The sequence below is a fragment of the Pan paniscus genome, chromosome 12 (genome assembly GCF_029289425.2).
Source record: "Pan paniscus chromosome 12, NHGRI_mPanPan1-v2.0_pri, whole genome shotgun sequence".
In the NCBI taxonomy this organism is placed as follows: domain Eukaryota; kingdom Metazoa; phylum Chordata; class Mammalia; order Primates; family Hominidae; genus Pan; species Pan paniscus.
Window position 1 is genome coordinate 56,139,732 of NC_073261.2, and position 15,569 is coordinate 56,155,300.

The following is a 15,569-nucleotide window of genomic DNA, read 5'->3' on the forward strand; positions in this document are numbered from 1 at the left end:
GGAGGCCGAGGTGGGTGGATCATGAGGTCAGGAGATCGAGACCATCCTGGCTAACACGGTGAAACCCCGTCTCTACTAAAAATACAAAAATTTAGCTCGGCATAGTAGCGGGCGCCTGTAGTCCCAGCTACTTGGGAGGCTGAGGCAGGAGAATGGCGTGAACCCGGGAGGCGGAGCTTGCAGTGAGCCGCGATTGCGCCACTGCACTCCAGCCTGGGAGACAGAGCCAGACTCCGTCTCAAAAAAAAAAAAAAAAAAAAAAGGCAGAAGCTGAGGCTCGCCTCAGCTCTCCTTCTCCCTCCCTATCTATTTGGGTGAAGCACGTTAGTTCTTCACTAGTACCCTCTTCTGTTCCCTCCGTCGCTCCTCTCAAAGAATGCACACAGCTAATCGCTGCCAGAAACAGACCAAAGGGACAACAGTACTTACTGAGTGATCACCCTGTTGCGAGAACTGTAAGGTTCTCCGTGAATGGGTAAATGGTGCTAATTGTAAAGAAAAATGAGGGAGACTGAGGATGGGGTGGCCCAAGGTGAAGGGGGTGTAATAGTAGTAACAGACATGAATAAAACTAGTGTACCTGTAAGGACACCAGAATGTGCCACCCCAAAATACGCCTCTTTAGCCTAAGGATTATTTCAAGCCGAAGACAATTGAGAAGATGTAGATACGATGTAGATACGTGGGTGGAAAGTTCTCCGCCTTCCCCCATTTGCCTAAAAGCAGGACACAAATTTTATTTTTTTAACAATTTTTAAATATATTGCATTTTATTACATAAAAGTAAAATTAGTAAAATAACATAATAATTTGATATACTTTATAATTTATAATTTCTTTCTCTCAGTATAATGTAGAAAAGTATTACTCTGAACACCTACTTTTTTTTTTTTTTTTTGAGACGGAGTCTCGCTCTGTTGCCCAGTCTGGAGTGCAGTGGCGCGATCTCAGCTCACTGCAAACTCTACGTCCCAGGTTCAAGCAATTCTTCTGTCTCAGCCTCCCGAGTAGCTGGGACTACAGGCACCCGCCACCGTGCCCGGCTAATTTTTTGTATTTTTAGTAGAGACGAGGTTTCACTGTGTCAGCCAGGATGGTCTCGATCTCCTGACCTCGTGATCCACCCGCCTCGGCCTCACAAAGTGCTGGGATTACAGGTGTGAGCCACCGCGCCCGGCCATGAACACCTACCTTAAACATTACTTAATTTAGGCTAACTACAATGAGCCTCGCTACTTATATTTTCATCACGCATCTTACATTTTAATGTCCTTACTCTTTTATAGAAAAGGTCATAAAGAATGCCCAACTAATAAAGAATCTCTAATATCTCTGATACAGCAACAACTGATCACATACTTTCACATGTGAATACAATAGAAATAAAGTAACAGCATAAAGTAATTTGAAAGCTGTATTACATTATTTTTCACTTTTCAAAAAATTGTTTTCAAGGAAACAAATAAACTTTCAATGTAATTACAAAGCTTCAAAAAAATCTCCTTTTAAAGTTATATACAAATAATTTATCTAACAACTTTAATTGTGAATTCATTTTTATACTCAACACTCCTATTTAGTGTAATGTCTGAAGTAAAGCAGGACATAAATTTTAAAAGGCAAAGGTATCCCTCTTCCCACACTGCCTGAAAGGACAAAGGTTAATCACTAAAGACAATTTTACACCTGTTAAATAAAATTCATAGGAAGCCATTGGTTTGGACTGAGCTCCTGCACTAGACTAGGCCCAACAGACTAAACCAAAATGGAGTCACTCAAGTCACTCATGTTCCACATCACAAGGTCAAAACTAAGTTGTCGATCTGACTTTCTAAGAAATCAGGAGAAAGAAAAATAATAGCCAAATTCCCAACAGACCAGTTTGAAATGACATGATAAGGAAATACCCTCTGCTTTAAACTTTTCAAGGAAAGTAACCTCGAAACAACCAATTCACTTTTCTGTTTCTGCTTTCTTCAGCGCTTTCTGAGAGCCAACCTCCTCCACTCAACTCATAGGAACACTCATTCGATTTTATAAAATGAGGTGTTGCACAATTCTACAATCGCAACTAAAAGCCAATTGTGCTCTTTAAACTAAATTAGTTGTAATTTTGTCTTTTGACAAACCTTTATCAGCCAGGAATCTACATGACAAACTTCATTAATGAGACTTTTTCTATCGCATATTTGCCTTCCCATAATTTGCCACCCCTAGAGACTCAAAATCATTTTCCTTCTCTTAACACTTCTCTTTTTTTTTCTTTCTTTCTTTCTTTTTTTTTTTTTTTTTTTTTTTGAGACGAAGTTTCGCTCTTGTTCCCCAGGCTGGAGGGCAATGGCGCAGTCTCACGGCAACGTCCGCCTCTCGGGTTCAAGCAATTCTCCTGCCTCAGCCTCCTGAGTAGCTGGGATTACAGGGAAGCGCCACCACACCCGGCTAATTTTGTATTTTTAGTAGAGATGGGGTTTCTCCGTGTTGGTTAGGCTGGTCTCGAACTCCCGACCTCAGGTGATCTGCCCACCTCGGCCTCCCAAAGTGCTGGAATTACAGGCGTGAGTCACTGTGCCCGGTTCTCTTAACACTTCTCTAAACATATACTGTTCTTTTTTGAAGATGCTGTATAATCCTGAATTCAAAGCTACCTCTTGGAGATTTGCTCATTTCCCCGGTCTCTCTTTTGAATACGTGACGTACATGTTTTTAAATTTCTGTTTTTCTTTTTTTCTTTCTTTCTTTTATTTATTTATTTTGAGATGGCTTTGCTCTGTCACCCAGGCTGAAGTGCAATGGCACTATCACGGCTCACTGCAACCTCCCGCTCCTGGGCTCAAGCGATCCACCCACCTCAGCCACCAGAGTAGAGTACCTGATACCACAGGCATCCACTACCATGCCCAGCTAATTTTTACATTTTTTGTAGAGATGGTTTTTTGCCATATTGCCCAGGCTGGTCTGGAACTCCTGGGCTCCCAAAGTGTTGGGATTACAGGCATGAGCCACCATACCTGGTCCTGTTTGTTTTCTTCTTGTTAATCTGTCTTTTGTTACAGGGGTCTATCACAACCAAAAACTCGGAAGGGTAGAGGAAAACTCTTTTTTTCTCCCCAACATACCATACAATAGAACATTATGCTTGCATTAAAAGGAAGCCAGGCATGGTGGCTCACGCCTGTAATCCCAGCACTCTGGGAGACCAAGGCAGGCAGAATATCTGAGATCAGGAGTTCAAGACCAGCCTGGCCAACGTGGCAAAACTCTGCCTCTACTAAGAATACAAAAATTAGCTGGGCGTGGTGATGCATGCCTGTAATCCCACCTACTTGGGAGGTTGAGGCAGGAGAATCACGTGAACTTGGGAGGCCAAGGTTGCAGTGAGCTGAGATTGCACCACTGCACTCCAACCTGACAGGCTGATCTCAAAAAATAAAAAATACAAAAAAAGAATGTTGGAGCTTGGCGCAGTGGCTCACACCTGTAATCCCAGCACTTTGGGAGGCCAAAGCAAGCAGATCACCTGAGGTCAGGAATTCGAGACCAGGCTGGTCAACATGGTGAAACCCTGTCTCTACTAAAAATATAAAAATCAGCCAGGCGTGGTAGTGCACACCTGTAATCCCAGCTACTCAGGAACGCTGAGACAGGACAATTGCTTGAACCCAGGAGGCAGAGGTTGCAGTGAGCCAAGATTACGCCACTGCACTCCAACCTGGGCGACAGAGTGAGACTCCGTCTCAAAAAAAAAAATTGGTCTATAACTAATGTCCTAGTATTATCAGTTGAGAAAAGCTTGCGGTTGCATGATGGGTATAAAATGATCTCATGCCTCTTTTCCTTTCTCTGCCATCGTGGTGTGTTCTTGACTCCACCCTCACCATGTCTTCTCACAAGACTTTCAGGATTAAGTGATTCCTGCCCAAGAAACAAAAGCAAAATCGTCCCATTCCCCAGTGGATTCGGATGAAAACTGGAAATAAAATCAGGTACAACTCCAAAAGGAGACATTGGAGAAGAACCAAGCTGGGTCTATAAGGAATTGTACATGAGATGGCACACATATTTATGCTGTCTGAAGGTCACGATCACGTTACCATATCAAGCTGAAAATGTCACCCCTATCTGGAGAGTTCGACGTGTTTTCCTCTCCGAATCTGTTATGAACGCATTGGTTGGCTGGGTTCAGTAATAAATATGTGAGGCCTTTCATTTAAAAAAAAAAGTCTCATTTCTGTAATTACAATACTTCACCCAAACAAACAAACAAAAATAACTAGTTCATGAACATGAAGAACAATATAGATGAGAAGAAAATAGGTTGGATACAAAATAAAGTTAAACTTGGAGAAAGAGGCTGGGCTCAGTGGCTCACACCTGTAATCCCAGCACTTTGGGAGGCTAGGGCAGGCGGACAGTTTGAGCCCAGGGTTCGAGACCAGCCTGAGCAAAATGGCGAAACCCCGTCTCTACGAAAAAATACAAAAAAATTAGCCTGGCATGGTGGTGTGCACCTGTAGTCCCAGCTACTCAGGAGGCTGAGGCAGGAGGATCACCTGAGCCTGGGAGGTAGAGGCTGAGGTGAGCAGTGATTGTGGTACTGCATTCCAGCCTGGGCACAGAGTGAGACTCTGCCCCCCAACCTCCAAAAAAAAAAAAGGTACATGTACCAGGATACAACTGCAACATTATTTGTAATACAATAGATTTTTGAAAAGTAGTAACCTGAATATCCATCAATGCCAGTTATGGTAATTTATTCAATTTACCATCCAATACATTGTGGAACTTTCATTTTATGGACGATTTTGCAACTATTAAAAAACTATTAGGCCAGGACTGGGCGCAGTGGCTCACACCTGTAATTCCGGCATTTTGGGAGGCCGAGGCTGGTGCATCACTTGAGCCCAGCAATTTGAGACCAATCTGGGCAACAAAGTGACACCTCCGTCTCTACAAAGAATACAAAAATTAGCTGGGCGTGGGCCGGGCATGGTGGCTCATGCCTGTAATCCCAGCACTTTGGGAGGCCGAGGCAGGCGGATGACCTGAGGTCAGGAATTCGAGACCAGCCTGGCCAATATGGTGAAACCCCATCTCTACTAAAAATACAAAAATTGGCCGGGCGTGGTGGCAGGCGCTTGTAATCCCAGCAACTCAGGAGGCTGAGGCAGGAGAATTGCTTGAACCCGGGAGGTGGAGGTTGCAGTGAGCTGAGATCGAGCCATTGCACTCCAGCCTGGGCAACAAGAGTGAAACTCTATCTCAAAAAAAAAAAAAAAAATTAGCCAGGCATGGTGGCACGCGCCTGTAGTCCCAGCTACTCAGGAGGCTAAGGTAGCAGGAACACCTGAGCCTGGAGGCAGAGGCTGCAGTGAGCTGACATCATTGCCACTGCACTCCAGCCTGGGCAACAGAGCGAGACCCTGTCTCAAAAAAAAAAAAAAAGCCCGGTGCAGTGGCTCACACCTGTAATCCCAGCATTTTGGGAGACCAAGGCGGGTGGATCACTTGAGGTTAGGAGTTCGAGACCAGACAGTCCAACATGGTGACACCCTGTCTATACTAAAAAATGTAAAAATTAGCGGGGCATGCTGGCCCACGCCTGTAATCCCAGCTACTAGGCGGGCTGAGGCAAGAAAATCGCTTGAACCTGGGAGGCAGAGGTTGCAGTGAGCTGAGATCAGGCGGGTGGATCATTTGAGGTCAGGAGTTTGAGACCAGCCTGGCCAGCATGGTGAAATCCCGTCTCTACTAAAAATAAAAAAAAATTAGGCCGGGCATGGTGGCTCACGCCTGTAATCCCAGCACTTTGGGAGGCCGAGGCAGGCAGATCATCTGAGGTCAGGAATTCAAGACCAGCCTGACCAACGCGGAGAAACCCCATCTCTACTAAAAATACAAAATTAGCCGGGCATGGTGGCACATGCCTGTAATCCCACCTACTCGGGAGGCTGAGGCAGGAGAATCGCTTGAACCCGGGAGGTGGAGGTGGCAGTGAGCCGAGATCATGCCATTGCACTCCAGCCTGGGCAACAAGAGCGAAACTCTGTCTCAAAAAAAAAAAAAAAAAAAAAAACTAGCCAGGTGTGGTGGCTCACACCTGTAATCCCAACTACTCTGGAGGCTGAGGCACAAGAAACGCTTGAGCCCAGGAGACAGAGTTCACAGTGAGCCAAGACACTGTCACTCTGGGTGACACTCTGTAAAAAAAAACAAAAAACAAAAAAACCCTAAAAATCCCAAGTGTATACATGTGCATCTGTATAGAGTAAAATGTGGAATATTACAGATGAATCTATTAATATTACTTACCTCAAAAGGAGGAAGAAGATACATTTTTAATATTTTCCTTATGTATCCATTTCATTTGTAACACTAAGCACGTTGTACTTTTGTAACTTAAAAACTACTTAAAAAAAGTACTTGTGCAATATCCATATAATGGAGTTTTATTTGGGAATAAAAAGGAATAAATTACTGATACACGTTACAACATGGATGACCCTGAAAAGCATAATGTTAAGTGAAATAAGTCAGTTACAAGAAACCATATATTACATGCTTCCATTTATATGAAATGTCTAGAATAGGCAAATCTATAGGGGCAGAAAGACTAGTGGCTGGGACATGGAACGGGATGAGGGACAGGGAGTGTCTGCTAATTGCTACGGGTTTCCTTTTTGAGGTGAAGAAAATGTTATAAAATTGATTGTGGTGATTGTTGCACACACACCTCTGTGAATAAACTAAAAACCATTAAACTGAAAAACACTTTATATGGATGTCCCAAAAAGGTGTTTTAAAAACACCATCCCCATTAACATTTGTTTTATTCACCATCAAAAGACTAGTACTTGATATCTTTGAAAATAATCTGAAGAATGTGTCAGAGACTCTAAAGACAATTCCAAAAATGAAAAATCCAGAATGTATACAGTCTGAAGAAACTACTTTAAAGAGGACATCACGTTTTTGTTTTTTTGGTGTTTTGTTTTGTTTTTGAGGAGTCTTGCTCTGTGGCCCAGGGGCTCACTGCAACCTCCGACTCCCGGGTTCAAGTGATTCTCCTCCTACCTCAGCCTCCCGAGTAGCCGGGATTACAGACATGCGCCGCCACATCTGGCTAATTTTTGTATTTTAAAGTAGAGATGGGGTTTCTCCATGTTGGCCACGCTGGTCTTGAACTCCTGAGCTCTAGTGATCTGCCTGCCTCTGTCTCCCAAAGACTGGGATTACAGGCGTGAGCCGCCCTGCTCAGCCGACATCACGTTTTTCGATGTGTAAATTCTCCTATGTTTAAAAAATATTTCTACAACTTAAATAAACTTACATCATAGATATTTTCCAGTTCAACACTACAGATCTGATTAGTAGCTTTTCAATAACTGCAAAATAGTCCATAAAATGAATGTTCCGTCTGGAGGCAGCGGCTCACGTCTGTTATCTCAGCACTTTGGGAGGCTGAGGCAGGCAGATCACCTGAGGTCAGGAGTTCAAGACCAGCCTGGCCAACATGGCAAAACCCTGTCTCTATTAAAATACAAAAATTAGTTAGGCTAATTTAGGTGGTGGCGCACGTCTGTAATCCCAGCTACTAGGGAGGCTGAGGCAGGAGAATCGCTTGAACCTGGGAGGCAGAGGTTGCAGTGAGCCAAGATTGTGTCACTGCACTCCAGCCTGGGAGACAGAGCGAGACTGTCTCAAAAAAAAAAGAAAGAAAGAAAGAAAAAGAAAAAGTTCCACATGTATTTGGTGTAAATTGAATAAATTACCATAAGTGGCACTGATGGATATTCAGGTTACTCCATTTTTTTCTACTGTAAACAATGCTGCAGTTGTATCTTGGCACATAAATCTTTATAAATTAATTGTTTTATTTCTGTAGGATAGATTCCTAGACATAGGATTACTTTAGTGACATATATATATAATAAGCAATGTGAAATGCATACAGAGTATACCGAATCACATTTCAGAGCTCTAATTTCTCTGCCTCCTAAAGTTGGACTGAATATGTATCTTTTGACTTGTTTACTTTTAAGATTCTTGTGACCAATTTGCATTAAATAGCTGGGTTTTTTTGTTTGTTTCTTTGTTTTTTGAGACGGATCCTCGTTCTGTTGCCCAGGCTGGAGTGCAATGGCAAGATCTCGGCTCACTGCAATCTCCATCTCCCAGATTCAAGGATTCTCCTGCCTCAGCCTCCTGAGTAGTTGGGATTACGGGCCCCCACCACCACGCCCAGCTAATTTTTGTATTTTTAGTAGAGACAGGGTTTCGCCATGTTGGTCAGGCTGGTCAGGCTGGTCTCGAACTCCTGATTTCAGGTGATCCGCCCGCCTCAGCCTCCCAAAGTGCTGGGATAACAGGCGTGAGCCACTGCCCCAGGCCTAAACAGCTATTTCTTAAATGCTTTTCAATGTGCAATCAATACACGGAAGAAATGCAAATATAAATAAAAATCTGGCATCTGGAAATATCCTCCCCGCGCTGAAAAATTTGGCTAGCACCAACGACGCAAATTCTTAATAAAATCCTTACTTTTTTAAGTAAAACTTTTTTCTTTTTTCTTATTTCTTAAGTAAACATTTTAAATTGAAATTTTTTTTCTGTACAGAGAAAGTTGAAACATCCATTCCCATGTTTGGGATGAGAGAAGATAAATTATTTATGTTATTGGAAAACAGAAGATTACAGACTGTCAATAAACTTTTACTTTTAAATGAATAAATAATACATGACAATTCTTTTCACATGAAAGAGAACGTCTGCTTCTATTTCCTCCTAAAATACCGTGGCGGGTAGCTACCTCAACAGCGCCGCTGGTGTAGTGGTATCATGCAAGATTCCCATTCTTGCGACCCGGGTTCGATTCCCGGGCGGCGCACAAGCGTTTTGCTTCTCGCTCTCTAAAAACCAGATAGCTTGAAGAGTCTTTATGTATCTTTCCAAAAGAGGAAAGATTTAGGCTTTTTACTGTCCCTGAAGGTTTCCACTCCTTTATAATTCGCGGTCAAAACACTCGAATCCGCAGCCAGAAGACAAAAAAGTTCACGCAAGTCGAGAAGTAGTTAATCCTTGCGCCTGCGCAGTCTGAGACGTCCCTCGCGTCGGGTGGAAGAGCGGCTGCGCAACAAGTGAACCTATGGATTAAGGTGTAGCCGGGCGGCCCGGAGGTTGAGAGTGCAAAGTTATTCTGCGCCGGCGCGGCCCGGGTAACTTTGCTGGCTGCTCCTAGGCTCCCGGCTCGCCGCCATCTTGTATTGGGGTTTCATTGTTCCCGCTGGGCCGGGCGGTTTAGTGTAATTGCCGCCGGAGGAGGAGGCGGAGTAACCTCTGGTCAGCCGAGAAACCCCACTATCCCGTAGCCATAACCGCTTAAACGATTTGGGAGGTAGTGAAGGGCAGGGAGCTGGACCTGGAGGCGCCGCCGCGACAGCAGCAGCCATGGAGGACGAGATGCCCAAGACTCTGTGAGTCTGGGGCAGCGATGAGGGAGGCGGGATGGTGGTCGTCCCGGAGGGAAGGCCTCGGCCCTGCGCCGCTCCCAGCCTATTGTTCTCCGTGGACACCGCGATATCGTGGTTTTTGTTTCCTTAGCATGCACCTGGATGCTTAGAACCAAGACCCAATCTGTGAGGACGAGGTGAAGGGAGACGGGGCTCAACCCTCTCAATTAATCCCTTCACTTTAGCAACACCATTGCATGACCTTTGCTCTCGCCACGGGCCCTCTGTGGTCTTAGACCTGGAGAAAAGACTTTAATTCAGACCTCTTTTTAGAACTCGTCGAACCTTCCTTTTGTCTTATGCTTTCTTTCCTTTTCCCGCTTCTCCCCCTTTTTGATTAACCTCTTCATGTCTTTACAGCCGTCTCCCTTTAATTTTACTTTTGATTTCCTACTGAAATTCTTCCTTTCATTTTCTTCTCGGTGATAAGATTTTTTTCCCCCTCGAGGGTGCTTGTACTCATTTCCAGTGCAGTAAACTTTATTCTTGCAGTTGCCAATTGGAAAAAAGCCAAGCATTTTTCTTTAACCTCTGGCTTTCCTTCTGTAGCACCCACCGACCAAAAAGCCTAACCAGACACCCCAGGGATTTGGAAATCTCACCCAGAAGGAATATATCAATTGAGGGGAAATGGATTTCATATTATTTTTATAGTCGTTTACTACTGTTGTGATTGACATGGTGTTGAACGAGCGGGCTGTAAATGCCCTAACATATTTACAGAGAATTTTTAGAGATAGCGTTAAATTATCGGAGCGTGGATATTTTCTTTGTCGTGTGGCTTCCCCCACTGCGTTCTTTGTTTTTCGAGGTATTATCGGATGAGTTGATCCTGCCTTTGTTGGCATTTCTCGGAAGAAGAAAAGCTCAATGAGTTGTTGACATAGCTTTTTGTTTTTCTTGGATGACATAGCTTTTTGTTTATATTCTTGGAATACTGGCAGTTTGAGAGCTCCATGCATTAAAAATGCAATTTTAGGTTTCTCTTTGCAGCTCTCTAATAAAGTTGCTCTGAAGTACGATGTAATTGTTTTTTTACCTCCAAAATTTTTCCACTTTTAAGTTGCTATTTCTTGTCTATATTGGAAATGTGGTTACACTTGTTTTCTTAATAGATTGTCAGTTAATCTGTTAGTAACCTTGAAATTTCTTTTCTCTATTCCTGAGGCTCAGAAAGTATCTTTTCAGTAGGACGTAGCAATTAGTGCATGACCTTTGTTTTAGGAAAGATTGTATCTGTAGATGAATACTCCCTAAAAAACTACTAGCCTCACGGTGTTGGTGGAATCTCTTCCCTCTTGCCTCTTAGCTATGACAGTCATCAGCATTTTGGGTTAAGGCACTGCTCGTGTTTTATAATGTAAACTTATTATTCTCAGTATTAGTTTGAAAATGTTTAATTTTAGAAACTGCAGAAGTATCTGACCACTTAACTTTTTAACTTTTTAATTTTCTTTTTACTTTTTAATTTTTTGAGATGGAGTCTCACTTTGTCACCCAGGCTGCAAGGCTAGAGTGCAGTGATGCGATCTCGGCTCACTGCAACCTCCACCTCCTGGGTTCAAATGATTCTCCTGCCTCACCCTCCCAAGTAGCTGGCATTACATGCGGGCACCACCATGCCCGGCTAATTTTTTTATTTTTAGTAGAGATGGGGTTTCACCATGTCGGCCAAGCTGGTCTCGAACTCCTGACCTCAGGTGATCCGCCCACCTCGGCCTCCCAGAGTGCTGGGATTACAGGTGTGAGCCACTGCGCCTGGCCTGTCCTCAACTTTTAACTATTACATTTATGACTTATTTTGCCTTGTATCCCTCACTAATACACCCCATCCAAGAAACTCTTCCTCAAAGTAGTCATACTGTAAAAGTCTTCTCTTGTTTCTACCTCCCTCAACCCAAACTCCCATTTTTCTAGTCAGGCAAACCTTGACCAAACATGAGGGTACTAATCCCTAAGTTTTCCTAATAGTGTTTTTAATTTTAATGTAAGATTTTTGCTTTAATGACCCTGGAAGTCAGAGGCTTTTAATATATGTTCTTAGCACAGTTCTTAGCACATTAAAAACACAGCCTCTTAATATATGTTCTTAGTGTGGTCCATGGTAAGTGATCAATAAATTTGTTTAAGAAACTGGTATAATTGGCTGGGCACAGTGGCTCACGCCTATAATCCTAACACTTTGGGGGGCTGAGGAGGGTGGATCACTTGAGGGCAGGAGTTCAAGACCAGCCTGGCCAACATGGTGAAACCCTGTCTCTACTACAAATACAAAAATTAACTGAGCATGGTGGCGCATGCCTGTAATCCCAGCTACTCGGGAGGCTGAGGAAGGAGAATCGCTTGAACCCGGGAGGTGGAGGTTGCAGTGAGCCGAGGTTGCGCCATTGCACTCCAGCCTGTGCAACAGGAGGGAGGCTCCATCTCAAAAAAAAAAAAAAAATCTGGTAGAATTTCAAGCAGTGAATTAAGATTTTACTCTTTCTTGAGGATAAAATAGAGTCTGAATTTTTATCACCCACATACCTAAATGGCTCACTGGAAATTCCTTCATTTGCTACATCTGAGTGTTCGGCATCTCCATGTTAAGTTAGAGAATACCAGTATTTGATTTCTTGTCACCAATACTTTGGAATCATATTTTGAGACAAACTTCCCGAAAGTTTATACTGCAAGATTATTTTGAGGAGTATTCAAGGTACAGTTAATAAGTTCAAACATTTGTAGTGAGCATATGGGTGATGTATACTACTCTTCTCCATGTATAAATTTGAAATTTTCCACAGTAAAAAAAATAAAAATACGTGTATAGTGAGTCTGAATTGGCCTTGGTCACTTTAAAAATATTCAACTTGTGGACTAAAAGCTACACAATAGACTAGAAAAACATTGCTGGTGTTAGTTGATGAAAGTTAATTCCCTCAAATCCAGACACCTTAATATCCTTTGTGTGGTTTACTCTCAAATGCATGAGTGTTCTCTTTTGAGATAACTATACTGTTATTGTGCGGCTTTCACATTTGCTAAGATGCAGATCTGTAAATTATAGACCATCTTTAAAAGCCTGCAGCTGGCCAGGCATGGTGGCTCACACCTGTAATCCCAGCACTTTGGGAAGCCGAGGTGAGTGGATCACCTGAGGTCAGAAGTTTGAGACCAACCTGGGCAACATGGTGAAACCCCATCTCTACTAAAAGTACAAAAATTAGCTAGGTGTGGTGACACATGCCAGTAGCCTCAGCTACTCGAGACTCCGGAGGCTCAGGAAGGAGAATCGCCCGGGAGGTGGAGGTTGCAGTGAGCCGAGATCACGCCACTGCACTCCAGCCTGGATGACAGAGCAAGACAGAGCCCAATTAATTGCTATATACTATTGTGGGCCTTGCCTTTCTTCTGCTCCATGCTCATCTTTCATTCTTGTTGTCTACTCCACTCTCCAAATAGTATTGGCCTTGTAATTTGTATGAAATAAAATCTCTTGTATTGAGAATCAGACCTATCTTTTTTTTTTTTTTTTTTTTGAGACGGAGTCTCGCTCTGTCACCCAGGCTGGAATGCAGTGGCCCGATCTTGGCTCACTGCAAGCTCCGCCTTCCAGGTTCACGCCATTCTCCTGCCTCAGCCTCCGGAGTAGCTGGGACTGCAGGCACCCGCCACCACGCCTGGCTAATTTTTTGTATTTTTAGTAGAGACACTGTTTCACCGTGTTAGCCAGGATGGTCTCGATCTCCTGACCTCGCGATCCGCCTGCCTCAGCCTCCCAAAGTGCTGGGATTACAGGCGACAATCAGACCTATTTTAAAGATTAGATTGAAGGCAAGGTTGGCCAAAATGAGATATTTATTAGATAATACTTATGTTTCCAAATAACTGCTAGTAATTAAGAATATGCTAGAAACATTACACTCACTCAGTAATATTGAGAGCATACTACATGGCTGTCCGTCTTCTGGGAACTGGGGATATGGTAGTACATATAATAGGCCTTTTATGAATTTACATAAGTAATTATGTTAGATGGTAATAAGTGCTATGGAGAAACATAATGCAGGGTATGCATGGTAAGGAGGAAGGGGTGGATATTTATAGAGAATAATAAAGGAAGGTCATCCTTTGATAAGTGACATTTGAGGAAAAAAGTGAAGGAGATGAGGGAGAGCCATCCTTCTATCTGAAGGAGGAGCACCCTAGAAAGAGCTAGTGCAAGGGGCCCTTGGGGGCAGGTCATGCTGGTTGTTTAGCCTGAAGAGAGTAAATGTAGTAGAGGAGTAGGAAATGAGGTCAGGATGATAAATAGGAATGTTAGGGGAGGTAGAAAATGCCAGATCATACGGATCCTTATGAGGGCTATCTTATGAGTAGGAATGGAAGCTGTAAGTGGGTTTCACGCAGAGTAGTGGTATAGCCTATCTTAACCTTAAAACTGGCAAAAGCAAGTAGCCTAGTCAGGAAGCCAATCCAGGTATCAGAGAAAGCAATGCCTGTAATTGTAGTTAGTGCTGGTGAAAGTGATGAGAAATAGTTGAATTATGGATATGTTTTGAAAATAGAGCAACAGGAATTACCAGTGGCTTAGATGTGGCATGTGAGAATGATGTCAACAATAAATGGATTTATTTTAAAATGTGTAATATCAGTTATCTAAAATGTTATAGTTTGTTGCAAAATATAAGTAAAAATGAAAAGTCTTGAGGATCGATATCCCTTAAGATGTCTGCAGGCGTAGTATTGAATACATTTGTTCAAGCTGGTTTACCTAGTGAAGGAGGTCCCAACTAGTAAGGCAGTTTCAGCCATCTCTTGTAACAGATTATTCTTTGTGATGGGTATACATTTGTTAAATAATAATAAGGCTAGGATGCTGATGTATAGTATATACACAAGCACTTACTATTCTACACAATTTATTTATTTATTTATTTTAATTGAGATAGGGTCTCATCCTGTTGTCCAGGCTCTGGCGCAGTGGTGTGATCACAGCTCACTGTAGCCTCGACCTCTGAGGCTCAAGGGATCTTCCCACCTCAGCCTCCTGAATAGCTGGGACTACAGGCATGTGCCACTATGTCTGGCTAATTTTTAAAAATATTTGTAGAGAAGCGATCTCAACTGTGTTGCCCAGGCTGGTCTCCAACTCCTGGGCTCAAGCGATCTTCCCACCTTAGCCTCCCAAAGTGGGATTATAGGTGTGAGCCACCGTGCCTGGTGTTTACACAGTGTCTTCATTAGCAAAAGACATAACTAATCTTTTCCCCCTAGGGTAACTTAAGCAAAATGAGAGAATTTTCTAGCAAATTGCAAATGTTCAGAAGTCATTCTGAGACAGTACATTTAACTCTTTAACAGATATTTATAGAGCAATAAATATCACTGCAATGATATTGCAATGTTCCAGGCAGTGTTCTAGACTAGCAGTCCCCAGCCTTTTTGGCACCAAGACCAGTTTTGTGGAAGACAATTTTTCCATGGGCGGGATGGTTTCAGGATGAAACTGTTCCACCTCAGAACATCAGGCATTAGATAAATTCTCATAAGGAACACACAACCTAGATCCCTTGCATGCCCAGTTCACAAATGCTGATCTTACAGGAGGCAGAGCTCAAGCAGTAATGCTCCCTCCCCTGCTGCTCACCTCCTGCTGTGTGGCCCAGTTCCTAACAGGCCATGGACGCATAATGGTCCATGGCCTAGGGGGGAGTTGGGGACCCCTGTTCTAGATGGTAGATACCAACTAAGAATAAAAATGAAAACCTCTTATGGAATTTATTATTAGGTAAAAAACTATTCATCGTTTTTACTCAAATTTTCAGAGACCTTATCAAATTCTGCCTTTTTTTTTTTTTTTGGAGACTGAGTCTCTGTCACCCAGGCTGGACTGCCGTGGTGAGATCTCGGCTCACTGCAACCTCCACTTCCCGGGTTCAGGTGATTCTCTCGCCCACCATCACACTTGGCTAATTTTTTGTGTTTTTAGTAGAGACGAGTTTCAACATGTTGGCCAGGCTGATCTCGAACTCCTGAGCTCAAGTGATCCCCCACCTCAGCCTCCCAAAGTGCTGGGAT

General features: G+C 43.2%; 1 protein-coding gene, 1 non-coding gene and 1 pseudogene across 17 annotated transcripts in view; all 3 read left to right on the top strand.

Moving 5' to 3' along the window:
* Window positions 1-3,861: 3,861 nt before the first annotated feature.
* Window positions 3,862-4,155, top strand: LOC134728614 (large ribosomal subunit protein eL39-like; annotated as a pseudogene).
* Window positions 4,156-7,954: 3,799 nt separating this feature from the next.
* Window positions 7,955-15,569, top strand: part of TIA1 (TIA1 cytotoxic granule associated RNA binding protein) — a 40,448-nt gene continuing 32,833 nt past the window's right edge. For 10 of the 16 annotated variants that reach the window (XR_010109258.1, XR_008955264.1, XM_008956349.6 and 7 more), the window contains exon 1: window positions 8,649-9,470. Coding sequence is in view for 9 of the 16 variants with exons in the window: in XM_008956349.6 (XP_008954597.1) it covers window positions 9,445-9,470 (26 nt within the window). In the remaining 7 variants the exon portion in view is untranslated. Of the gene's footprint in view, window positions 9,471-15,569 lie in introns of all 16 variants that reach the window. The other 6 variants (XR_004669905.4, XM_034953349.4, XR_004669904.4 and 3 more) reach the window with 5 other exon arrangements.
* Window positions 8,814-8,884, top strand: TRNAG-CCC (transfer RNA glycine (anticodon CCC)). The gene has a single exon. It is a non-coding gene; the product is annotated as a tRNA-Gly (tRNA).